Below are 25,103 nucleotides of genomic sequence, written 5' to 3'. Positions count from 1 at the left end.
ATTACTGTTATTTCAGCGCCCGGGGGAACGGCCGCACGGCAGCCCCAGGCAGCCCCGTCCAGCTGCTGTGTGAACCCTGGGTGCTGCATGTTGTTTGCTGGTTTCTGTAAATCGCCTCCCTGGGGCAATGGGATGGATGTACCCTGGGTTCGGGGCTGCAGGACTAGGGCTACCCAGGGTCCGAGTGGGTTCCTGAGGCTAGCGGTTTTCCCTGGTTTTATTCTGCGTGGCGGGAAGGGATGGCCGTTTGCCGTGGGTATTTAACTGCGCTGGCCAAGTGCCCGAGGCCCATCAGGAAGCCGTCCCCTCAAGGACCTGGCCCTGGCCCTTTAAGCCAGCAGAGCTTGGAGGTGGACGTCACCCACTTCTGCAGGGTGGACGCTGCCCTCTGACCAGCGGCGTCCAGGGGGACGGCCAGGTGACAAAATGCCAAGAGCACCAGGTTCAGTTTGAATTACGGTTTTCCAGAGACTCCGAAAGTGCCTGCTGCCGTCCGTGTGTTGCCAAGAGCTATAATCCATTTTTCTAAGTATAAAAATATCTGCCAATGTATTTTATTCATGGAACATAGCATTTCTATTTAAAAGGACACTCAGCTGCTGACTTTGCAGGCCCGGGAACATAGCTCCCTTCCAAGCCGTGTTTGGGGCTCGACTCTTCCCCTGATTGTTTTTGGGCCTCTGTTATCCCGACTCCCTCTTTTTGCTCCCCGTCCCAGGCGTCACGACGTCCCCACTGACGCTGGCCGTTCCGGGCTTCCCTCGGTTTCACACAACGCGTCTGGGGGAAGAGCTCTTTCTGGGGGGCTGGGGAGCACCGCCAGGCAGCTGGGTGTACCCCGGAGCAGGGCGCCTCGGCTTGGTGATCTGATCAGATGTTATTCAGGTTGTGTCTTGTGTTCTGTGTGTTTTTAAAATTTGTTTTTTCGTTTTTTGAGATGGGGTCTCGCTCTGTCGCCCAGGCTGGAGTGCAGTGGCGTGATCATAGCTCATTGCAGCCTTGAACTCCTGGGCTCAAGCGATCCTCCCGAGAAGCTGGGACTACCGCTGTGCACCACCAAGTCCAGCTAATTTTAAAGTTTTTCATAGAGACGGGGTCTTGCTATGTTGCCCAGGCTGGTCTCAGACTCCTGGCTTCAAGCAATCCTCCCGCCTGGGCTTCCCAAAGTGCTGTGATGACAGGTATGAGCCACTGCCCTCGGCCCTACTTTAATTGTAGTAAAAGACACGCCACACTGACCATTCTAACCATTCTGTGCAGTTCGGTGGCATTAAGCATATTCACGTTGTTTTACAACCGTCACCACTGTCCATTTCCCGAATGTTCTTGTCTTCTTAAACTGAAGCTCTGTCCGCATTACACACTCCCTGCCCATGCGCCTCCCCCAGCTCCTGGCACCCCTGTCCCACCATCTACTTCTAAACACAGAGGGTGAGCGAGTGAAGGTGGGTGGGGGGCCTGCCCATGCACCTCCCCCAGCTCCTGGCACCCCTGTCCCACCATTGACTTCTAAACACAGAGGGTGAGCGAGTGAAGGTGGGCAGGGGGCAGGGCAGAGCCAGGTGTGAGCTCCGCGCCAGAGAAGCTGCACTGATGGTGGGATGTAAATGCTGCCCCGCGGGGGACCCCCATTGTTTTTTCTTTTAAAAGAAGAGAAGCTGGGCGTGGTGGCTCACGCCTGTAATCCCAGCACTTTGGGAGGCCGAGGTGGGAGGATCACCTGAGGTCAGGAGTTTGAGACCAGCCTGACCAACACGGAGAAACCCCGTCTCTACTAAAAATACAAAATTAGCCAGGTGTGGTGGCAGTTGCCTGTAATCCGGGAGGCTGAGGCGGGAGAATCGCTTGAACCTGGGAGGCAGAGGTTGCGGTGAGCCGAGATCGCACCATTGCACTCCAGCCTGAGGAACAAGAGCGAAACTCCGTCTCAAAAAAAAAAAAGAAAACAAAAAAATGAAACACAACAAGAAGTAGCCCCTTTGCGTACCAGCTGGGGTGGGGCCCGCACTGCGCCGGGAGTGGTGACAGTGGCCAGTGTCCTGAGAAGGATGGCCCCTTTGTCCTCCGGGCGGCCGAGCACAGTGTGGCCCTGGCCGTCTGTGGGACCCGCACAATGGCTTCCTCTGAGGCTGCGGAGGGAGCTCTCGGAGGCCTTGGGCTTCTCCAGACCTCATGGGCAGCGCGTCCTGGTCCAGCTTCCCTGGGTCCTGCCTGCAGCGGCAGCAGCCACGGATCCCCACTTTGAGACAGAATCCCAGAAAGCTGGGAGGTGCGGCCGTCCCGGGCTGGCTCTGTGGAGACTCACCCTTCTCTGCTCCCAGGGCCCCCATCCTCTTTGCCAAGGCAGGGGGATGTCCTGCCACTTGCCTGGGCAGCCATTCGAGGGGGTGGTGTCCTCATTCCCTGAAGGGGCCAAGAGGCTCACTCACCTCCTTGGGCACAAGATGTCACCCGCCTCCCTGGCTCTCCCATGTCAAGCAAACCCCTCCCGACCTCAGATTCACATCTTCTGAGTCCACACTGCTTCCGTGGCTCAGCAAGAGGCCCCTGCATCGGAACAGAAGTGCAGAGGGTGCTGGAGGGAGGGTGATGGTGTTTAGTCTGGAGGGTGCTGGAGGGTGATGGTGTTTAGTGCAGAGGGTGCTGGAGGGAGGGTGATGGTATTTAGTGTGGAGGGTGCTGGAGGGTGATAGTGTTTAGTGCAGAGGGTGCTGGAGGGAGGGTGATGATGTTTAGTGTGGAGGGTGCTGGAGGGTGATGGTGTTTGGTGCGGAGGGTGCTGGAGGGTGATGGTGTTTAGTGCGGAGGGTGCTGGAGGGTGATGGTGTTTAGTGCGGAGGGTGCTGGAGGGTGATGGTGTTTAGTGTGGAGGGTGCTGGAGGGTGATGGTGTTTAGTGTGGAGGGTGCTGGAGGGTGATGGTGTTTAGTGTGGAGGGTGCTGGAGGGTGATGGTGTTTAGTGTGGAGGGTGCTGGAGGGTGATGGTGTTTAGTGCAGAGGGTGCTGGAGGGAGGGTGATGGTGTTTAGTCTGGAGGGTGCTGGAGGGTGATGGTGTTTAGTGCAGAGGGTGCTGGAGGGAGGGTGATGGTATTTAGAGTGGAGGGTGCTGGAGGGTGATGGTGTTTAGTGCGGAGGGTGCTGGAGGGAGGGTGATGGTGTTTCGTGTGGAGGGTGCTGGAGGGAGGGTGATGGTATTTAGTGTGGAGGGTGCTGGAGGGTGATGGTGTTTAGTGCGGAGGGTGCTGGAGGGAGGGTGATGGTATTTAGTGTGGAGGGTGCTGGAGGGTGATGGTGTTTAGTGCAGAGGGTGCTGGAGGGAGGGTGATGGTGTTTAGTCTGGAGGGTGCTGGAGGGTGATGGTGTTTAGTGCAGAATGCCTCCTGAAGCTGTGCCAGTGGTGAGTGCCACCCCAGGCGTGCATGTCACGTACAGGGATGCTCCTGGCAGCACGACGTGCTGTGGACCCTGGAGTCCGTCACCCGCAGCGTGGATAGACACGGTGAGACCCACAGGGTGAGCTCTGGATCCCTCTGGGGAAGAGTCCCCTGGGAGTTTGTGAGGCCCCGATCTGAGCGATGTGAAACTCACTGTGCTGCAAGAGTTGGGCACGTTCCTATTTGCAAGTTCTGCCTCCATAAACTGGTTTTGACAAAACCTTAGGCAAAGTGGGAGTGTCCGCTGCGAGGCGGAAGGCCAGGCTGTGCCCAGGCCATTGCAGGCCCTCTCCAGCTTCATCGCCCGCCGGCCAGGCTGTGCCCCGGCCATCGCAGGCCTTTCCCCCAGCTTCATCGCCAGTCCTCCCCTAGCTCTGGGTCCCCTTTGAGAAGCAAGAGGCAGAGGTTCTGGAGGGCATTCTCTGAGGTCCCCTCGCCCCTAAAACGCTGGAGTTGCTGCCTCCTCCACGTATCCCTGCACGCGCGGGTGGGTACTCTCTGGCTCCATGGAAGGACGGCCATCTTCTGATTCCTGGAGGGGATCACTGGGGGGAAGCTGGTGTTTCTTCTGCCCCGTAATCCTGCTCCAGCGTCCCTCCAGGAACTGGGGAGCCTGGTGGGCCAGGTGGAGATGATCCCCACATCCCCGCCAGGCGGAGTCTGCCTTTGCACAGCAGTCGCCCCTGTGCCCCCGAAAGTTCGTGGTCGACCAGTTCTCCCCAGCGCTCGCTTGCACCTAATTGTGGAGTTACACCTGCGTGGCCTTTTCTTTCAGATAGAAGACTCTGTGCCTCAGTTATTATCCAGATAATGAGTCATTGATTTCAGTAAGAATTGATTCCATGATTCATCGCAATCCATTCTTTCCCGATAGGCAACCAATGGGAACTGCTTTGCCAATGGGAACTATTCTTTAAGCTCATTGACACCCAGAGGGGATAAAGCGTGTATTGTGTCAATTTATAGTAACCGAATCTGCATAATCACTGCATAATAAACAATCTGCACCATTCTTGCACGGACCCGACTGTGATGCTCAATGCATAGTAGGCACCCTGTGCGGGGGCGGCGGCCCACCCTGGCTGAAAGGGAATCTTGTCTGGGCTCCTTCCCAGGCGCAGCTCGGCCGCAGCGCCCAGCCATAGGGCGCCCATTCAGACTCCAGCCCGAGGAGCTCAGGCGCTGCCTGTAGGGAGGGAGGCCCTGGCAGGAGAGGTCTGCACTTGAGGCCGCCCGGCTCCTTCGGGGCCCAGTGGTGTGTGCTGGTGGAGGTGGGGACAGAGGAATGGCCTGGGGTGGAGAGGAAGCACACAGGTCCCCAGAGCAGAGCCCCGTGGGGATCACAGGCTCCAGCTCATCACGGTGCCGCTAGGGAAACTGAGGCCCAGAGAGGCTGAGTGAGAAGTTGACGGATTGAATCAGACACTGCCTGGGAGGCAGGCTGGGGCCGCTGTGCCGCAGAGCGGGGGCCGGGTGCGTCCGCCTCTGGTGTGATTGTCTCATTGGCACTGGCGGCTCGGCCCTCCTGCTGTGGAGGTCTGATGCTGTCCCACCGTGGCTCTCAGCAGGGCTGGGGGTGGGGTGGGCACTGGGGTCCATAGGCCCATTGCTGGGGAACGCAGGGCTCTGCCCACGAGCGAAAGGGTTTGTGCCCCGCCCTGCAGGGACCCTCTTCTGGAGAGAGCTAAGGGGGACTTTCTGTATGGGATGCGGAGGAGGTCACCCTGCCTGGCCCCCGTGACACTTCTCTCTCTTGCTCCCCAAAGGTGTACGTGAACGGAGAGTGGGTGACCAACATCAGCGAGGGAGGCAGCTTCGGGGAGCTGGCGCTCATCTACGGCACCCCCAGGGCTGCGACCGTGAAAGCCAAGACGGACCTCAAGCTCTGGGGGATCGACCGGGACAGCTACCGGCGCATCCTTATGGTGAGTTGGTGCCCAAGCACAGAGGGGGCCAACACCCACCCTTGGCCAGGCGTCCCTGGGAACCCTAGCTGTATTCAAGGTGGGGACGCACCTGGAGAAAAGACACTTCCAACCTCCCTGACAGATCTGGCCTGTGAGAGGAGTGGAAAGGGGTGGAGGGATTCTGGAAGCTTCTTAGAAGACAAGCAGGTGGCTGGGGAGGCCCCTTCACCGTCCTCCCTTTTCTCCTTCCCACTGTCTGGACTGTGGTTGTGATGGCTGGTGCTCCAGCTGCCATATTGGGCCAGGAGGTGACTATGAGCGTGAAACCCACTCACCATGGTGATGGAGCAAAGAGGTGTGAGGAGCGTGGTTCCCTGCCGACACGGTGGCTGCTCACCCACGGGCTTCCTGTGTGTGGGGACTGACTCTTGGGCTTTTAGCTTTTTTTCTTATATGTGGCCAGATCTACTCTGAGCCACGTACCCTGTACTGTGTGTGTTGTGTGCACACGTGGGTGTATGCCTGTGCTTGCTGTGGGCGGCGGGGGCGCTATGGGCCGATTCAGCTGCCACGGCTGGTGTTTGTAGGGGCTCCTGGAGGTGAGCTCGTGGGGAGCCCGGGGAGGACCCTTTCCAGGGAGAGGAGACCCTCCACGCCCTCCCCGCACACACCCCACCTGCCAGGCCCTGTTCTGGGTGCAGGTCTGTGGGGAACACAGTCAGGGCAGCTGGAGTCTTGTCCTGGTGGAGGCAGCCATGAACACCCAGCCCCAGAGGGTGATTCCTGTGGAGAAGGACCAAGCCGAGAAGCAGGTGGAGGCAGACGGAGTGGTGGGGGGGGGGGGCGGGGACTGCTGTTCCATGGAGGGGCCTCAGAGACCCCCCTGATAAGGTGGCATTGAGCAGAGCCTCAGGGCAGGACGCCCGGGTGCCGGAAGCAGCCCAGGAGCGTGAGGGCCGAGGAACAGCAGCACAGGGCTGGGCCAGGGCTGAGGGGCCTGTGTGGATGAGGAGGCCTTCCCGCGTGGGGCAGTGAGGCGCTGTCCAGAGAGGGCGGGGAGGGCTCCAGGCTGAGGACCCGCAGCTTCTGCAGGAAGCACCCTGTCAGAGTGCTCAGGAGCCACGGTGGGAGCTTGAGGGCAGCTGTGACCAGAGCCGATGTGGACCCGGTTCCCTGGGCCGGTTTGGGGCCATCCAGTGAGCGGAGACAGCAGCCCGTGAGGCCATTCGTCCTGGGAAGCTCTGGGTCTGCCACAGTGTCTGGGGTCCCTTGGTGGTCTGGGGACCCTCATAGTTTGGAGTCCTCTTGTGGTTTGGGTGGTCTCGTCATGATCTGGGGGGGACTCCTCATGGTCTAGGGGATCCCCTCATGGTCTTGGGGTCCCCTCATAATTTGGGGTCCTCTCATGGTCTGGGGGAGTCCCCTCATGGTCTAGGGGTCCCCTTATGGTTTGGGATTTCCCTTGTGGTCTGGGGAGTCCCCTCATGGTCTTGGGGTCCCCTTGTGGTCTAGGGGGTCCCCTCATGGTCTTGGGGTTCCTTCATAGTTTGGGGGTGTCCCCTTATGGCCTCAGGTCTCCTCCTCAGCTCCTTCTGTCCCATCGCTGGGCAGAGGCCTCCAGGAGCCAGCGCCTGTGGTTTGGGTGGCCGCACCCCTCCACTCTGTCCTTACCCAGCCGTGACCGCTGGGCCAGGGGCTCCTCTGAGCTGGTTGGGGGTGACACAGCAGAACCTGGTGGCGGTGGGCTTGTTGCCAAGGCAGCCCCGGACAGCGTCTGCTCCGAGCCCTCTCCTTCGGGGCCTGGGGTCCCGGGGTCCAGCCCGGCCGAGGAGGGGGTGAGCCAGGTGGGTGTTGCCGGGGTCCTCGGCCTCTCCTCCGTCCCCTCCTTGGGATGGTTCCCTCCACTCCATGCCCGAGGCCAGCCTGGTTGCTATGGCAGGAGGTGAATGGCCTGGTGTCTTCTAGGGGGCTTGGCTGACTCCTGGAAGGCCAGCCTGGGTGGGTGTGATTCCTAAGGAGGGAGCCACAGTTCCAGGACGCCCGAGGGCAGGCCTGGGGAGAGTCCTGGGGGATGGTTTAGGATGGAGCCCCGTGAGCTGGGAGAGCAAGTTCAACCCCGGGTTTCCCTCTCGGAATTGCGTCGTCTGATTGGGGAACAAGGATTTGATGGCCATGGGCCAGCTGAGAGACGGTGTCCTGCTGGCGCTGGCCTGTCCCGGCCCCACGGCGATGCCGGCTCTTGTGTTTTGTGGATGGCGAGTTTGCACAGTCTTTGGGGCGGCTGTTTCATCAGATTCTGCACCCCATGAGCTTCTCATTTATGCACCTGTGGGGCATTGCTGGGGTGCCCACCCTGGGTGTGGGGCTCCTGTGCTGCTGGGGATACTCCAGTACACAGAGCAGATGATGTGCAGCCTCCTGGGAGGAGTTGCACGCTCCCTGTCTTCTGTCTGAACCTGCTCACTCCTGCCTTCACTGGGAGGTCTCTGTCGCCGCGTGGGAGGGGTCCCCTGAGACACCCTCCCCCTGAGAGGGGCTGGAGCGGTTTTGGGGCAGGAAGAGGGCACAGCGGTTCCCGTCTCCTCTGGGCGCACCTGGCCCGGCGTTGCATAAGCCGTTTCCCCGCCATCCCTGACGCCCTGTCGCTCCCGGCTGTGGGATTTTTGTGGCTGGAACCTTATATTCAGGGAAGTTCCCAAACCGCCGAGGGAGCTGGCGCTTCCTCTGTTTTAATTTTGGGTCCCTGGGCGCTAAGAATAGCTGGCCGCGCCGGGCTGGTTTGGACGGGAGCATTTGCAGGATGATGTCTGTTTCTGTATTGGCCCCGAGCTCCTCACGCAGCTCCTGTTTCTGCCTTAGTCCCGAGCTGGGACGTGCTGGGACCTGGGGGACGTGGGACGCTGACTCCAGTTTAGGATCCCAGAGTGTCTGATCTGGGAGACTCCCTGATGCCCGTCTCTTTCCTCCACCGCTTCACGTTTTATCCGAGGAAGGATGGGGTGACCCCACCTCTAGGCTCCCAGGCAGGGGCCCAGCCCGGGGCCAGCACTCCCCAAACTTGCTTTTTCTTTCTTACCTTTTTGTTTTTTTTAACTTTTTTGAAACAGTGTCTCACTGTCACCCAGGATGGAGTGCAGTGGCGCAATCTCGGCTCACTGTAACCTCCGCCTCCCCGGCTCAAGCCATCCTCCCTCCTCAGCCTCCCGAGTAGCTGGGACTACAGGCGTGTGCTACCGCGCCCGACTAATTAAAAAAATTGTTTTTTGTGGAGACCGGGTCTCACTATGCCACCTAGGCTGGTCTCGGACTCCTGGGCTCAAGTGATCCTCCCGCCTCAGCCTCCCACAGTGCTGGGTCTATAGGTGTGAGGTGTGAGCCACCGCGTCCGGCCTGGTTTTTCTTTCTTGTAAGCTTTGGAGTTCTCTGTTCACCCTGATCCTGACCCGGGACCTTGGCGTTTGGAAAAAATGGATGTAGAATTCTGTGGTGGAGGCTGTGCTGGGGTATCCAGAGCCCAAGAGCTCCTTGGAACCTGAGTCTTTGGTGGAGGTTGGACCCTCCCCGCCCCTCAGCCCCCGCTGACCAGTATCCGGAGTGACTCCGCACAGCCGGTGGGGCCGGGAGGGGACCAGTGTCCGGAGTGACTCGGCACAGCCAGTGGGGCCGGGAGGGGACCAGTGTCCGGAGTGACTCGGCACAGCCGGTGGGGCCGGGAGGGGACCGGTGTCCGGAGTGACTCGGCACAGCCAGTGGGGCCGGGAGGGGACCGGTGTCCAGAGTGACTCCGCACAGCCAGTGGGGCCGGGAGGGGACGCGGCTTCTCCGTTTCTCAGCACAAGCAGTTTGTCACTTGTAGCCTCGAGGACGCTGCTAAGGTCACGGAGGGTCCCCGAGCCTCGACCGGGGCTTAGTGCCCTGCAGTGTCCACGTGAGGCCACGGCAGCCGGGAGGGCCCGTGTGCACCCTCACTTGGGCGGGACGGCGGGCTCAGGAGCTCTGAGGCAGCCGTGATGTGCTGAGGGTCCCACAGTGTGCACGTGGGGACCCTGATCCATGGGGGGACCAGAGCCGGGACCTGCCTGGCAAGTCCACCTCACGGAGGCCCTGGTGGGAGGAAAAGTGGGCACCGTTCACAGCTGGCGACCCCTGCTCCGCCTGCCTGGGCCTCTTTCTCTTCTCATTGGCCCTGGGGTCTGTCACGCTGGGTTCCACAGCGGTGCCTTCAGACTGAAGTTGCCAACCCCACAGCCGTGCGTGGGAGCCGGGGCTGGCTTTCTGGTGGGCTTCACCTCACGACTTTGGGGGTGCGTGGCTGTGGTGTGAATCTGCTCCTCCTGGCTTTGAAGTGTGAGGGGATGAGGCCGTGTTGCCGCCATCTGGGGCCATTGTGGGGAGGGTCAGGCATCACCAGCCATTTCACCCCACTGTCAGTGCGTCTCCAGGCTGGAGAAGTGGCTGCTGTATATATTTTTCTTTTCCTTTTTTTTTCTGTTAATAGAGGTGAAGTCTTGATATGTTGCCCAAGCTGGTCTCAAACTCATGAGCTCAAGCGACCCTCCCGCCTTGGCCTCCCAGAGTGCTGGAATTACAGGCGTGAGCTGCTGCACCTGGCAGCCGTTATCAACGCTCCAGTTTTCCAGGCTTTCTGTGTGTAGGTGCTGGCAAGACGGGGCAGAGTTGAGGCCGGGACCCAGGCCCCATGCCCCCCGGGCCGACTCATGGGAAGTGGGTGGCACTGGTGTTAAGAAGCCACTTCTAGCGCCCGCCCTCCCCGTGTCGTGGGCCTGAGGAAGCCCTGCACCTGGAAATGGGGGTCACCTGCCTTCTCCCACACAAAGCCCCCCTTGGGGATGCCGGCAGACACACTGCAGAGCCCCCACATGGGGGTCCCAGTGCCCACCGGCCTGCTCGGAGGCCAGCTCCCAGCCCTGCCTCACCGACCGTCTCAGCCGCAGAAGGAACATGATCCCAAAAGGGGCAGCCTTTGGGGCCGGGCCCTCCCCCGGGGGCCCCTGGCAGCCTTCAGCTGTCACCCCGCCGCGAGAGATGGATGGGCGCACGAGGCTTTAATGTCTGAGGCTCCCCGGGCAAAACACGCTTGCATTCCTCCGGCTGGGCGTAATTGCTGGGCAGTCAGTGTGAATTATAAATTATTTTTCAAAAGAAGTGCTTTTTTTATGGCTGGCGGAAATCTAAAATGGCCTGGGCTGGGTCATTGCGCCTGCCGCTGCCCCGGGCATCCGGCCCGCTCTCCGCTCTCGGGGGCAGACACGCGGCACTTTCTGCTGCCGACGGGCCTGGGCTCGGCGTTTCTGAAAAGACCGTTGTCACTGAGGAAGCCCGGTTCGTTCAGGCACCCGCAGCGGGTGGAGAAGTGCTGTCTGCACCATCTTGGTCTTGGGCCAAGTTCCTGAGGTTTTTCTGGACCTGCTGGGCTGTGGGCTTTTGCCAGAAAGAGGGGACCTTGGGGAGGGCTTTGGCAGAAGATAGGACACCCCCTGGACTCTAAAATCGGGGCTCGCAGCCATTTTAGTGCTGCTCTGACCCAGAGCTGATGGAGAAACTGAGACCTGGGTATCGGGGAGGGCTGGGTTCCCACCTGCATCTCCTGCGTCTGCGTCTGCTGTGACTTGCAAGGCCTGGGGCTGTTTTCTCCCCGGATGCCGGCCTCTTGGGCTCAAGTGCCCGTCTCTCGGGGCCCCGCCCCCACCCTGCTGGTCTCTTGGTCCCCTGGACTGGGCACGTGAGGGCCACACGTTGGAGTGGCGAGGTCAGTGCCGTCAGGCCAGGATTCCAGTGGCTGCACCCAGCTGTGCCCACCAGGCCTGCAGCCATGTTCAGCTCTGTGCTCTCAGCTGCAGCTCTTCTCCTCACCGGTGCGTGCCTTGGGCGACAGAGTCCTGCCGTGCTGTGCTGATGTGCACGTATTTTGGAGCAGAGTCCCCTTATGGTTCCACACCCTTTGCTGGGCCGGTGGTGCTCAGGGCTGTGGGAGCCACACTCCTCTTGGAGTGTCCCGAAGGGCGTGGGGCTGCACAGCAGAGTGCCAGAGCCACCTCTGTCTTCTGGTCTCCAGGCACCGGGGGAGGCAGGGCCCAGGGAGCCAGGCCACCAACATTTCCGGTTCTCTCTGCGTGGTGTTGAGCCCCCTCTCCCTGCAGCAGATTCCATCTGAAAGTGGCCCCGTGCCATTGAACATGTCCAGAGCTGCCCCAGGTGCCTGACCCTCACAGGGCCGTGGGCTTGGTGTTGGCAGCATGAAAGCAACACCCAGGGGCTGGATCGTCCCGGCTCCTCTCTCTGTCCCGGGCAGCCTGGGCACGTTGCATGCTCTGAGCTGCCCTTCTCCAGTCTCATGTGAGGGTGCAGCATGATGATGTGGTGCCATGCACACAGTAGGTGCTCTGTGGATGCCACTTCTGTTCTTCCAGAGCAGATAAGATGCTGAGTGTGTGAGTGGAGTTTCGGGATGACCTTGTTGTCTCCAGGACAGTGTGGGGCCTGGCCGTGCGAGCATCCATTCTGGAACAAGATTGTCCCATTTCAGTTCTTGGCCTCAGCACTTAGCAGCTCGGTGGGCATAGGCAGGCCACACCGACCCTGAGCCTCTGTTTCTTCCGTAGAGTGGAGATAATAGTAGGCTCAGCTGAAAGTGTGGATCTCGGGAGGTGCCTGATTGCTGGGGAGCATTCAGCATAGTGAGCCGTGCTTATCGTCATCACCTTCTGGGAGGAGGAGGAATCTTGGCAGTGGTGGGGGCTGCTGAGGACGACGGCTGGGTCAGCAGCTGTTTGCAGGGGTGTCTGACCCCATTTCTGAGCTCAGGCACCTGACATCCCCCTGCTAGTCAATGGGAAGCAGACAAGGACCAAGGTGGACATGGCACCCGTGGAGCGGTGGTGAGGAATTTGGGAGGACAGAGAAGGAGCCCAGGCCAGAGACACACGGAACAGCGCTCATTTCAATCACTCTTCTCATGGAGAAACCGAAGACCAGAGGGGACAAGACTAGTCCGAGGCCATGGGGAGTCATGGGTAGGCTGGGGTTGGAATTGCAATGTCCTGACTTTCCCCGTCAGCACACTTTTGTGTACCCGGTAAAAACCACTACCACCATCATCACTGCCACCATCACTACCATCATCAGCACCATAATCATCACTACCACTATCGTCACCATCATCACCATCACTACCACCGTCATCACCACCATTATCACCACCATCATCAGCACCATCACCATCACTATCACCATCATCACCACTGTCACCATCACTATCCATCACTATTGCTGTCCTCACCACCATCACCATCACCACCATCACCGTCATCACCACTGTCACTATCCTCACCAACATCACCACCATCACCATTAGCAGCAGCATAACATTTGTTGAGACTCAGTTCTCATAATGACCCAGTGAGGCAGGGATTTTTATGGTCTCATTTCACCAAAGCCCAATGATGCAGGTGACACATTCAAACCTGTACTTGTCCACGTTGAGTGGACTGCCCACTGTGTCCTCCATGCTGAGGCTCTGGAAGGCAGGGGAGGGTGGGTGTCCTTAGGGCCCTTGTCCCCATCATGGAAGTTGGGCTCAAGCCACACCTTCGCTGGGCTCAGTCGTCTGATCGGTGAGTGGGAAGCTTGGTGCAGCTCCAGGAGTCTGTTTCTGGACACTGAGGGAGGCTTGGGAGTGAGTGGGGAGGGCCACGCTACCGGAAATGGCCTGTGCCCATGGGAAAGGTCAGCCTGGCCACCAGGGTCCAGAATAAGCAACTGTGGAAAAAACCTGGCCTGAGCCCCACACAAGTCACTGCTGTGCCTCGGGGACTTGCGCGCCATTCCTCCCCCATTTCACTGGAGCTTGCATTTTTGTCATAGTTTTCCAGGGACAGGCATTTAGCATCACGTGCCTTTCCTCCAGCCCTTCCCCCTCGAGCTGTTTTCCTTCCTCAGCAATCCATCTCCCTTCCTTCATCCTCTGCTGCACTCCTGCAGGGCCTCCTGCCCCAGTAGCTGGAGTCCCAGCCAGGAGGGCTGCGGGCTGCCTCCCCTATGCTCACTCTGTGTCCCCAGGGCTGCTCTTTCCCACCCCCAACTGTGGAAGGGGCTGTGTGGTGGTCCCTCATTTTCCCATGTGATGGGGCCACCTTTGGTGTGCTCAAGGGGTCCCTTTTTCAGGGAGACACAAGTAAGTTTGCATCTGGCTGTGGGTGGCATTGAGAGATAGGAGAGGGGGCAGTGGGTAGGCGCAGGCCCTGGAGGCGGGGCCAGGGCAGACCCCCACTTCGCCACGGCAGTGGGTAACTTCAGACACACACCTCCGAAGCACTCACCTCCACTTTCTCCTCCTCCTCGGCCCTCTGAGTTGTGACAATGTGATGGGCACAGCCCTGAGCACAGCCCCCACCCCTGTCCAGGGCACTCAGTAAACACCAAGTGGTGCCTGATTGCGATTTCCATTCCTGTGAGTGATTGGAGTGGATGGGAAGATGCTTTGAACAGCACCCCTCAGGAGAAGAAAGTCTGGGGAGACTGACAGGCATTTGGGGGGCTCCTCTGTCAGGGGTCTTGCTTCTCCTGTCCAGTCCATCTCTCTTTCCTGACATCTCCTTCCTACGTACGTTGCTTAGAAGGTGGGATAAATTCCTGGTTAACACAGTGAAACCCCGTTTCTACTAAAAATACAAAAAAATTAGCCGGACATGGTGGTGGGTGCCTGTAGTCCCAGCTACTCTGGAGGCTGAGGCAGGAGAACGGCGTGAACCCAGGCGGTGGAGCTTGCAGTGAGCCCAGATTGCACCACTGCACTCCAGCCTGGGCAACAGAGTGAGACTGTCTCAAAAAAAAAAAAAAAAAAAAAAAAAGAAGGTGGGATAAATGACCCTCCTTCACCATTGCCCCCAGGCGTTGTGGCAGCTGGGAGGGTCCCTGGCAGCAGGGTGTTATGCCAGCCACCTGCAGGACTCAGAAGAGTTTATAGTTTTCTATCTTAACCTAGGTTTCCTAGCCTATCCTTACCCTTAGGATTAAATTTTGCTGGATGTATTAGTTAGCTGTGGCTGTGTAACAAATTCCCCTCAAACTTAGTGGCCTCTGTCAACAGTGTTACATTTGTTCCATTTCCTGTGGGTCATGGAGGAAGCAGCTGCTCAGCTCTGGCCTGGAACCCTCCTCGGGCTGTGGGGATCAGAAGGTCTTATGGGGCAGAGGAGATTTCTGTGGTGGCTTCCCCCCAACAGGGCTGGAGGGTGGCGGGAAGGTGCTCCTCCTTCTTTGAGCTTCTCTGCTGAGCGATCCAGGAGAGAGCAGGGCAGGAGCCACAGTATCTTTTACAACCTGGCTTTGCAAATCTCAGACTCATTTCCATAGCATTCTCTAGTTGGATCCGTCAGCCCTATTCATTGTGGTCTTAGTTGCATCCGTCAGCCCTATTCATCATGGGACAGAGCACAGAGGGTGTGGACACCAGGAGGCGAGTGAGAATCATTGGGGGCCGGCTGCTGCCATGCCAGGTGTAACAGAAATACTCAAAATAACAGTGTCTTAAACCACACGGCTGTTTCTCACGCTCTGGGAGTCTGTCTAGGGTGGGTGTGTTGTTCCATGGGGCCCGAGAACCAGCTTTCTCTTACTGATGCTCCTCAGGGGCCCAGGATGGCTGCTGCAGCCCCAGCCATCATCTCCACATGCCAGTCAGCAGGAAGGAGGAGAGGGGAGGGACATGTTCAGAAACCGCACATGCCACTGTGTCTGTGTGCCCCTGGTCAGCACGTGGTCAGTTGCACAGGTGGGAGGCACCTGGTAAATGCTGCTCACTGTGGTTTTCTGTCTCAGGGCGTTACGGGAATTTGCGAAACAGCATGTCAGGAAGGGGTAAAATACGTCCCCGTTCAAGTTGAGAGGCTGGGGCAGCTTTGGGGCTTTTAGGGCCCAGTCTAGGCTTTCCTTCTTGGTTCCGTGGTTCCTATCTAGGGTGGTCACTCAGCCCTGCGGAGCCGCAGTTTCTGCCTCTGGAAAATAAGGATAAAAGTATGTTCCCCTCTCAGGGTTATCTGTTGCGAGGTCGATGTGGGTCAGTGTGTCCAAGAGCCCCCCTCCCTGACCTGGAGTGGGCGTTCAACACAGCAAGTTCCCTCCTCCCTCCTTTCTCCACACCCCAGGGGACTTATCTAGGGTCACGGAAAAACCTCATCACTAGCATGTCATCTCTCAGTCCGACTCACATCCCGGCGTACACCCTACTCGAACGCGTGGCCTCTGTCAGTGGATGATACCATTTGAATTTTAGCAAAGTCGAGCTTGCTGCTGTCCGGGTGGACTGTGTGTCTCTGTTTTCGGAATGTGTGGTGCTGGATCGTACCCACCGTGCAGCTGCTCTGTACAGTTGTGGAGTTCGTGCACTGTACAAAGGCCCAGGCAGAGGGCTGAGAGGGGTTGAGACCCAAGCTGCTTTCTGCGCACCGGGCTGGAGCCGACTGCCTAGAGCAGGGGCCTCATTCCTGTTTGCACCAGGGCCCATCAGCTTGATGGGATGTGTGTGCTTAAAGAAGGGGTGTGTTTTTCTAATTCCCATTTATAATCCTAGTTTCTAGAATGAATTCTAATTTCTAATTCACATAACACTGACAGGGCCCTGTTTGTTGGTATTGTATGATTCAGCATGCTTTTCCCAGGGTTGAGGGAAGTCAAGTATCGGCTTTTAACGGGTAAGGAGGCAGCTTCAGGCACGGCTGGATCCAGGGTCTTAGCTGACGTCAGCCGCACTCTCCCTTCTACGTCATGTGCTTGAGTCTCTGTGTTGGCCTCAGTTTCTCCAGATGTGTTTATGAGCTCCCTGCCCTTCATGGCTAGAAACCCGGGTTCAGGCTCTGGCTGGCTGTGCACTCACCGTGTGGAACTACCACGGGTCCCGGCTGGGTGGGGAACTCTGCTGCCAGCCAGGACACTTAGCAACCATGCCGGGAGCTTCTCCAGAAGCCCCCCAGGAGGAGGGAGGTGGGGGGCATAGGACACCGTGGCAGCTCACGCAGACTCCGAGTCATCGAGGGCTTTGGGGACTTGGAATGCTTGGAGGGTCTCATTTAAAAGTTGAGAGTCATTTGGGGAAATCTGGAAACGTCAGGATGATCCAGGTATGAAGATTCACCTTCTTGTCTGTTTTTTCCTTTCTCTCGAACAGGGCAGCACGCTGAGGAAACGCAAGATGTACGAGGAGTTCCTCAGCAAGGTCTCCATCCTAGGTCAGTGGCTGCGCCCCTGCACGGCTGTGTGTCCCGACATCTGGGCGCCTGCTGGCCACCCCGGCCTCTTCCCCATTCCCTGCGTGGCTGGCAGTTGAGTGTTGTTGGTATTATGGAGGTTTGGGGTGCAACACACAGGCATGCTCACGTACAAACACGTGCACAGATGACACACACTGTCACTTGTTGGCAAACCCCAAGAGCCTGCCTCCTCTCTCGTGGGCGGGGCTGCCCTGCTTCTCAACGTCTCTGCCATCCTGTGCGTTTCCTGTCTGCTTCTCCCTTTGCTGTCAGAGCCGCGCCCCCAGCCTTCCCTCCACACCCGTCCGTGTAGAGCTGAAAGCCAGTGTTGGCTCCCGGTACACGTGTGAGCTGGGTCGAGCTGCTTTCCCTGACCTGTTCTAGTTCCCTTCTAAGCGTGGTTTCTCTGGGAGCTGTCTCTGCCCTTTCTACGCCGCCATCATCGCTGTCAGTTCCGGGAAGGATAACGGCAGGCTGGGGTTTCAGGTGTGCCCAGGGCCCTTTCACCTTCGGGTGAGCCTGCTTAACGGCCTGGCAGGAAAGATGCTGCTGAAGCCTGAAAGATGCTGCTGAAGCCTGAGTTATACGCGATGGCGCCAGCTGGGCCAGTGGGGGCTCCTTGGGCTAGAGCAGGCAGAACCGTGCAGGGGTGTGTGGGTGAGTGTGCACATGGGGGTGTGTGTGCGTGTGTGTGCATGAGTGTGTGCATGTGAGTGCACATGGGTGTACACGTGTGAGTGTGCATGGGTGCGAGTGCACATGCATGGGTGTGTGCATGTGTAGAATGCGTGTGAATTGCACGTGTGTGGGTGTGAGTGCACTGTGGGTTGTGTGTGGGTGTGTGTGCATGGGTGTGCATGCATGTGAGTGTGGGGGTTTGAGTGTGCACGTGTGAGAGTGGGTGTGTGTGCACCTGGGAGTGTGCAAGTGTGTGCGCATGGGTGTGCACGCATGTGTGTTTGGGAGTGCACGTGTGTGAGTGGGTGTGTGCACGCATGTGGGTGTGTATGGGTGTGCACGTGTGTGCATGGGTGTGAGCACACGTGTGTGAGAGTGGGTGTGTGTATGTGTGGGTGTGTGCATGTGTGTGCGTGGGTGTGCACACGTGTGGGGGTGTGAGTATGCACGTGTGAGTGGGTGTGTGCACCTGTGTGTGTGCACCTGTGTGTGTGCACGTGTGTGTGTGCAGTGTGGCTGTGCCTGTGTTCCTTCTTGGGGAGGACTTTGACCCCTGTTCTCTCTGAAATCCTTCTGTGAAATGTCAAGAAAGGAGCATGCGGTTCTTTCCATTGTGGTAAAATGCACGTCACAGCACGCCGACCATTTTGACCTTTCCCGGAAGCGCATTTCAGGGCCGTTGAGTCTACACACGACGTTGTCGGCACCGCTCCCATCCCAGAGCCCCGTCCTCACCCGAGACAGAGCCCCGTCCCTGTGAGCCATCACCCTCCCTGCCCTCCCGGCCCTGGCAGCCCCCGGACCCTCCTGGTCTCTGTGGATTGTTTGCCTGCTCGGGACGTTTCGTGGGAATGGAATCACCTATGTGGCTTTGTGTCTGGTTTTAATTCTAGTGCCATTTTGAAAATGTCATACTTGGAAACACAAAACGAGTTGGTTCGCCAGATTTTATAGGGGCCGAGAGGGGGACATTTGCTCCCTCTGCAAAATCCCAAACGCAGGGCCTCTGCCGCCCTTCTGGGTGTCCCGCTGCCTTTCAGCCAGACCTGGGTGGTCCGGGCCCTGGTGCCCACCAGGCACTGCATAGTCAGCCCTGTCCCCACAGATTCCTTCATTCACCAGCGCTGTCGAGTCAACTGTTGCTGCAGGCCATGAAGGGCGAGACCCTCTCCCTACTCCGGGCGAGGGCTGGTGACCCCCCTGCTGGAGGTGGCTTCTTGCTTCCTGCGTCCCGGGCTCTTAGGGGCCGTCGGTCACCCTTGCCGCGTGGCCTCCGTCCGCCCATTTATGTTCCTCTGATTAATGCAGCAGCCAGCAATGTGACCGGCTTCTCCATGGCCTCCCAGAAGAGTAACCACAAGGCACGATTCCCTTTTCCTGCCCAGTCAGCATCGGCACAAAGTCCTCCAAAAAGTGGCTGGCGGGGCGGTGCCTCCGCAGGCAGCTTGGCCAGAGGGATGGCCCTGGATGAGCCTGAAGCCGTGGGCTTCGGCATTTCTGTCCCCACACCAGAAACTTGGGAACGACGTTTGTGCCTGGATGCTCCTGGGACCCCACTTTCTCCTGAGCGCGCAGGGCTCGGCCCCTAGGACAGGAGACCCCGTAGAATCAGCATGGCCCACATGGGAGCTGCAAGTCTGCGGAATTCCAGCACAGAGCTTGGCGATGGGTTTCCCCCCTGGGCAGGTGCACACAACCTTACGACGTCTCGTCCTGTGGCTGCAGGCTGCCCTTGTCAGGTGCTTTTTGGGACATGTGACTGCGTTTATTCTGCAGTTTACATGGTGAATGGGGATGGATCCCATCTGTGCAAAATAAAAAATTAGCTGGACATGATGGTACATGCCTGCAGTCCCAGCTACTTGGGAGGCTGAGGTGGGAGGATCACTTGAGGCCATGAACTCCAGACCAGCCTCGATAACATAGCGAGTTCCTGTCTCTCCAAAAAATTTTTAAAAAGTTAGCCGGGTGTGGTGGCTCATGTCTATAATTCCAGCACTTTGGGAGGCTGAGGTGGGAGGATCGCTTGAGCCCAGGAGTTCAAGGCTGTGGTGAGCCGTGATCACGCCACTGCACTCCAGCCTGGGTGACAGAGCGAGACCCTGTCTCTTGAAAAAAAAAATGGGGCCAAAAGTGCCATCTCCCTGTGGTTTCTTCTGTCAGTTTTCATCCAAGATTAATGTAGCCAGGAGATAATTTTTGTTTTTAGAACTCAGAATACTACAGGTTTCAAATGTAATAGAGTAAGCATTTGCTAATCAAATATGTGGAAATGAACTTCCTAACTGCAGCTGACTTCTGAAATGAGATGCCTCGTATTACTGTCCTTGTAAGGAAACCAGTAAAGAAAACACTCCAAATTCATATGCTGGTCTCATTCTGCACCCTGAACACAAACCATAATTGCTCTAAAAAATCACCTGCATCATTTAATTGTCAGGTGTGCACTGATATGTTGGCCTGCTTGGGAGCACGCCCGGGTTCTGAATTATTCAGCAGCTTCTGTCTGGTACAGACCTTTTTTTTTTTTTTTGAGACAGAGTGTTGCTCTGTCACCCAGGCTGGAGTGCAGTGGCGCTATCTCGGCTCACTGCAAGCTCTGCCTCCTGGGTTCACGCCATTCTTCTGCCTCAGCCTCCGGAGTAGCTGGGACTACAGGCGCCCACCACCAAGCCCGGCTAATTTTTTGTATTTTTAGTAGAGACAGGGTTTCACCGTGTTAGCCAGGATGGTCTCGATCTCCTGACCTGGTGATCCGCCCGCCTCGGCCTCCCAAAGTGCTGGGATTACAGGCGTGAGCCACCGCGCCCAGCTGGTACGGACCCTGTTTTTAGGAAGCTGGTCAAACAGCTCTGGTTGTGGGGTCCTCACCCCGCTTCCCTATGCTGCAGAATCTGCCCGGCCCTGGGGTTCGTGGGAAGCATTTTCCTTTGCAACCTACGGCGCCGACAGGGATTTTTAAGGAGAGAAATCTCCCTCCTAACCTAGATGTAAAATAAATGCTTTGCTTTTTATTTTTAGCTTCTGACCTACACAGGTAGTATCTGATTTGTATAGGCCGGGAAACGTTTTTTTTTTTTTTTTTGTCAAAAAAGAAATCGTTAATCAGATGATCATTATTTTCTTATAAAATCTGACGTTAGTAATTTTTTTTTCCTTCCAAGGGTTAGGGATGATAAAGACAGGGAAGGGAAGACCTTGTGAGAAGGGCGGAAAGATAACATTGAATTTGCAAGCATTTAAAGATAAACTTGGCATGGGAAGTAAGCATTTTGACCTAAAATAGTAGAACGTATACTGTGCCTTAATGTTGCAACATAAATGCAGTTCCATGTTGTTTGATCAGTCCCCTGATGAACAGTGTTTCTTTTCGATGGGCAGTTACCATTCTGAATTATTTTGTTATTCATGTATTATTATTATATTTTTTTGTATTTTAGTAGAGATGGGGTTTTGCCATGTTGACCAGGCTGGTCTCGAACTCCTGAGCTCAGGCAATCCGCCCACCTCAGCCTCCCAAAGTGCTGGGATTACAGGCTTGAGCCACTGCACCCGGCCAGTTTTTCTATTTTTTTCTTTTTTCTTTTTTTTTTTTTTTTTGAGACAGGGTGTTGCTCTGTCTCCCAAGCTGGAGTGCAGTGACGTGATCATAGCTCACTGCAGCCGCGACCTCCTGTGCTCGAGTGATCCTTTTGCCTCATCCTCCTGAGGAGCTGGGACCACAGGTGTACACCACCACGCCTGGCTAATTTTTTAATTTTTGTAGAGACGAGATCTCACTGTGTTGCCCAGGCTGGTCTTGAACTCTGGCCTCAAGCGATCCTCCCGCCTTAGCATCCTGAGTAGCTGAGACTACAGGTACACACCACCATGCCTGGCTAATTTAAAACATTTTTTGTAGAGATGGGGTCTCATTATGTCGGCCAGGCTGGTCTTGAACTCCTGGCCTCAAGCGATCCTCCTGCCTCAGCCTCCCAAAGTCTTGGGATTTACAGGCATGAGCCCACTGTGCCTGGCTTCTGAGTTATTTTAAACCACTTAGTAGGCTTTGTGCTTAGCTGGGACTCCATTGTTTGCAAAAATGTAAGCAGCTCTATTCTTTTGAAGTAACAAAAGTATTTTCATACTGAGTTAACCTGGAGTCAGTTTTCATGGCTGGGTATTTACGTTAAGCCAGGGATAAGTGTCAGAATAGCTCCCTCCGCACCTGGTGAAGAGGGCACATGAGCTGCATGCGTCCGGGACCCACTGACTGCAAGAAAACCCAGGCCCCCTGGCACAGAGGTGCTGGGGGATGGCATCACGGCCTCATCTTATGCAGCTTACTGGTCACGGAGCTGGTGTTGTGGGTGCTTCTGCGGACACCTTTTGGGAAGAGCGGTGGCCCTTGTCTTGGACTGTGGCTGGTGGGGGCGTGGGCCCCGGGATGACCTGTCCTCCTCCTCCCCCGACAGAGTCCCTGGAGAAGTGGGAGCGTCTGACCGTGGCGGATGCGCTGGAGCCCGTCCAGTTTGAAGATGGAGAGAAAATCGTGGTCCAGGGAGAGCCTGGGGACGACTTTTACATCATCACGGAGGTGAGACGTGCTTCCCACGTGGGCGCTCTGGGTGTGCGCTGGGGCAGGGGCACTTCCTACCTTCTCCTCTTCCACTGCCCGCCTCACCCTCCCTCTGGAGTCAGTGCTGCTCTGTGACCGCACGCCCGTCCGGGGCCTCCATGGGGTGGGTGGTCTGTGGCCTCACATTCCTGCCACTGAGATTCCTCCTGCCCTCTAGCATCAAAAGCCTCCCTTCTTAGAAAGGTGGCTGGTGCCTGAGCTGCACGTGTGATAAAACTGCATGAAACTGGCCGGGCGCGGCAGCTCACGCCTGTAATCCCAGCACTGTGGGAGGCTGAGGCAGGTGGATCACCTGAGGTCAGGAGTTCGAGACCAGCCTGGCCAACATGGTGAAACCCCGTCTCTACTAAAAATACAAAAATTTGCCGGGTGCGGTGGCGGGCGCCTGTAATCCCAGCTACTTGGGAGGCTGAAGCAGGAGAATCGCTTGAACCCGGGAGGTGGAGGTTGCAGTGAGCCGAGATCACACCATTGCACTCCAGCATGGACAACAGAGTGAGATTCCGTCTCAAAAAAAAAAAAAAGTAAAATAAAAAACCTGCACGAAACCTGCACACAGGGCGTGCGAGGGCGGGTAGAGCTGAGGAGGGAGTGGGGTGGGGGATGGCACCGCGTCTGCATCCCAGCCATGGCGTGGCACTGTGTGTACACAGCAGGTCACTGTTGGGGACATCGCATACATTCAGGGTACGCAGGATCTCTCTATATTATTTCTAACAACCTCACTCAAACGTACGATGATGGCAAAATTAAAAGTTTAATTTTAAAAAGACGGTGGCAGCTTCTCTATCTGGACGTGTGTGTGAGTCATTTTTGCCGTCTCACGCCACGGCCCTACCATGGGCAGGTGACAGACAGGTGGCTCCGTGGAGCTCCCGGGATGTGCTGGGGCCGCAGTCCGTGGTGGCCGCACGCAGACTGTTGGGTGGGCCGAGCAGCTGTCCTGAGGACACCGCAGGAATTCGCGTGTGAACTCCCATTCCGGGTGCCGGCGAGGGACTCCGTGCCTGAGAGTTAGCAGGTGGGACCTGACTCCAGAGGTGGGGCTGGGACACTAGACCTAATTGAGGACTGGCTAAAACAGGGCCAGGGTGCAAGCCACTCTCTGTAAGCCACGCCCACCCGTGCACCAGTGTCAGTTTACCGTTGCCATGAAAACACCCGGGCGCTCCCGCCCCTTTCCATGGCAATGTGGTCCGATGACCCGGAAAATTACCACCCTTAACCAGAGAGCTCTGTATAACCCACCCCTTAATGTGCACATAATTTGAAGTGGGTATAAATGGGACTGCAAAAGCGCCCTGAGCTGCTACCCTCAGCGCACTGCCTAGCAGGAGCGGCTCCGAGCTGTAACACCAAACACTGCCACCTCAGTAAAGCTGTTCATTCCACCTCCTGCTGGCCCTTGAATCCTGTCCTGGGCAAAGTCAAGAACCCTCGCGGGCTAAGCCCCACTTTGGGGCCCACATGCATCACCTGTGCCCCATGGTTGGTTGAACTGTGGCCTGCCCGGCGATCTGAAGCCCCCTCCCTTCGGATTCATGCTGGAGGAACTGGGCCGGAACCCCAGGGCCGGCAGTGCGTCCGTCGTCCGGAGGCTCTGCCTGGGGCCTCCCTGAGAGGAACCCCCTCCCCAGGTGGCCCCGGGCAGGAATGAGTGACCTGTCCAGGCTGTGTGGTGACCTGCCCGGCTCTGCAGAGCCACACGTATGCTCCCGTGTGTCTGACATGTTCCCCACGTCTCCGGCCCTCAAGGGTGAGCAGGATCTCACGCTTGCATGCTCCCTAAGCACACGCCCCAACTCTGTACCTGCCATCGGGAAATGCGTGCGTCAGGGTGGCGGAGTTTAAGGTCCCGTCCTCGCCGAAATACCCGCAGCTGTGGGCAGTGACGAGGATCATTTCGGGTCCAGAAGGAGGGCACCTCTCTGCCCTGGGGGCTGCTGGAAAGAAACAGGAGGTCAGCAAAGAGCTCAAGTCCCAGTGGATGTTTGGCAACTTCGGCAAATTCAGGAGCCAGTGTCTTGGTTCAAAACAACAGAAGCCCAGCAATGCGGCTGGGGCCGCTGATGGAGTTGGATGGGGCCGCTGATGGCGTTGGACGAGGCCGTTGATGGAGTTGGATGAGGCCGCTGATGGCATTGGGTGGGGTGACTGATGGAGTTGGACGGGGCCGCTGATGGTGATGGACGGGGCCGCTGATGGTGTTGGACGGGGCCGCTGATGGTGATGGACGGGGCCGTTGATGGAGTTGGGCGAGGCCGCTGATGGAGTTGGGCGAGGCCACTGATGGCGTTGGAAGATGCTCACCACCGCTGGAACACAGGCCGAAAAGCAGGAGGCTGGAGTAAGAGCCTGCGGGAAGGAAGTGTGTGTTTCGCTGGAGACCCAGGCTCGGGCCCCTGCACCTGCAAATCCTCACTACCCTTCCCTGAGGGGCACATTCAGGGCCTCTCCCGCCCCTCATTCCCGGTGCTTCCCACTGCGGCTCTACCATAAGGAAAGATCTGGAAGGCTGGGGTAGAGCAGGAGAAACAGCAGAGGCCAGAGGGCACCAGGTTGGCTGGGGCATCCGAGATGCCGGGAGATTTCTGCTGACCTGGAAGAAGCACCAAGGCAGGTCTCGACAGGGCAGCCAGCTTCACAGAGCTCCACACGGTGGATTTGGGGTTCTGGGACCTGAGTCACTTCCGTCTCCACGTCCCAGAATGCTCATTGTGTGAATGAATTAATGAATGCATGAAGGAATGATGCTTGTCTCCAACCTAAAAGTACAGCAGGCTGCACGGACATTCACGAAGGGGGTCCTTGCGGGGGAGCCGTTCTCAGGCAGTATTTCCGCTCGGTAGAGTAGAGGACTCGTTCAACAGTGATGCTTCTTTAAAAGCAGAGAAGGAGGAGGGAAAGGATGAAACCACAGGCAGCCGAAGTGATTATTCTGGCCAGCGCTGAAGGAGGCTCTGGCGGGCCCCGAGAGGGGAGTGACCCCAGCCGTGATTCCAGAGTGCGCACCCACCCGTGTGCAGAGGAGAGGATGCCAGCGTGCAAGCCCGCCCGTGTGCAGAGGAGAGGATGCCAGCGTGCACGCCCGCCCGTGAGCAGAGGAGAGGATGCCAGCGTGCATGCCCGCCAGTGAGCAGAGGAGAGGATGCCAGCATACACGCCTGCCCATGTGCAGAGGAGAGGATGCCAGTGTGC

General features: G+C 57.5%; 1 protein-coding gene across 5 annotated transcripts in view; it reads left to right on the top strand.

Annotated features, from left to right (window-relative positions):
* PRKAR1B (protein kinase cAMP-dependent type I regulatory subunit beta) overlaps positions 1–25,103 on the top strand; it is a 176,729-nt gene that overhangs the window by 124,315 nt on the left and 27,311 nt on the right. For all 5 annotated transcript variants that reach the window (XM_016946108.4, XM_016946109.4, XM_016946110.4 and 2 more), the window contains exons 7-9: positions 5,202–5,360; positions 16,528–16,588; positions 21,742–21,863. In XM_016946108.4, the coding sequence (XP_016801597.1) occupies positions 5,202–5,360; positions 16,528–16,588; positions 21,742–21,863 (342 nt within the window). The remainder of the gene's footprint in view (positions 1–5,201; positions 5,361–16,527; positions 16,589–21,741; positions 21,864–25,103) is intronic.

This window comes from Pan troglodytes, chromosome 6 (assembly GCF_028858775.2).
Source record: "Pan troglodytes isolate AG18354 chromosome 6, NHGRI_mPanTro3-v2.0_pri, whole genome shotgun sequence".
Classification (NCBI taxonomy): Eukaryota; Metazoa; Chordata; class Mammalia; order Primates; family Hominidae; genus Pan; species Pan troglodytes.
The sequence above is the reverse complement of the archived record's forward strand: the minus strand, read 5'-3'. Positions and strand labels throughout refer to the sequence as shown.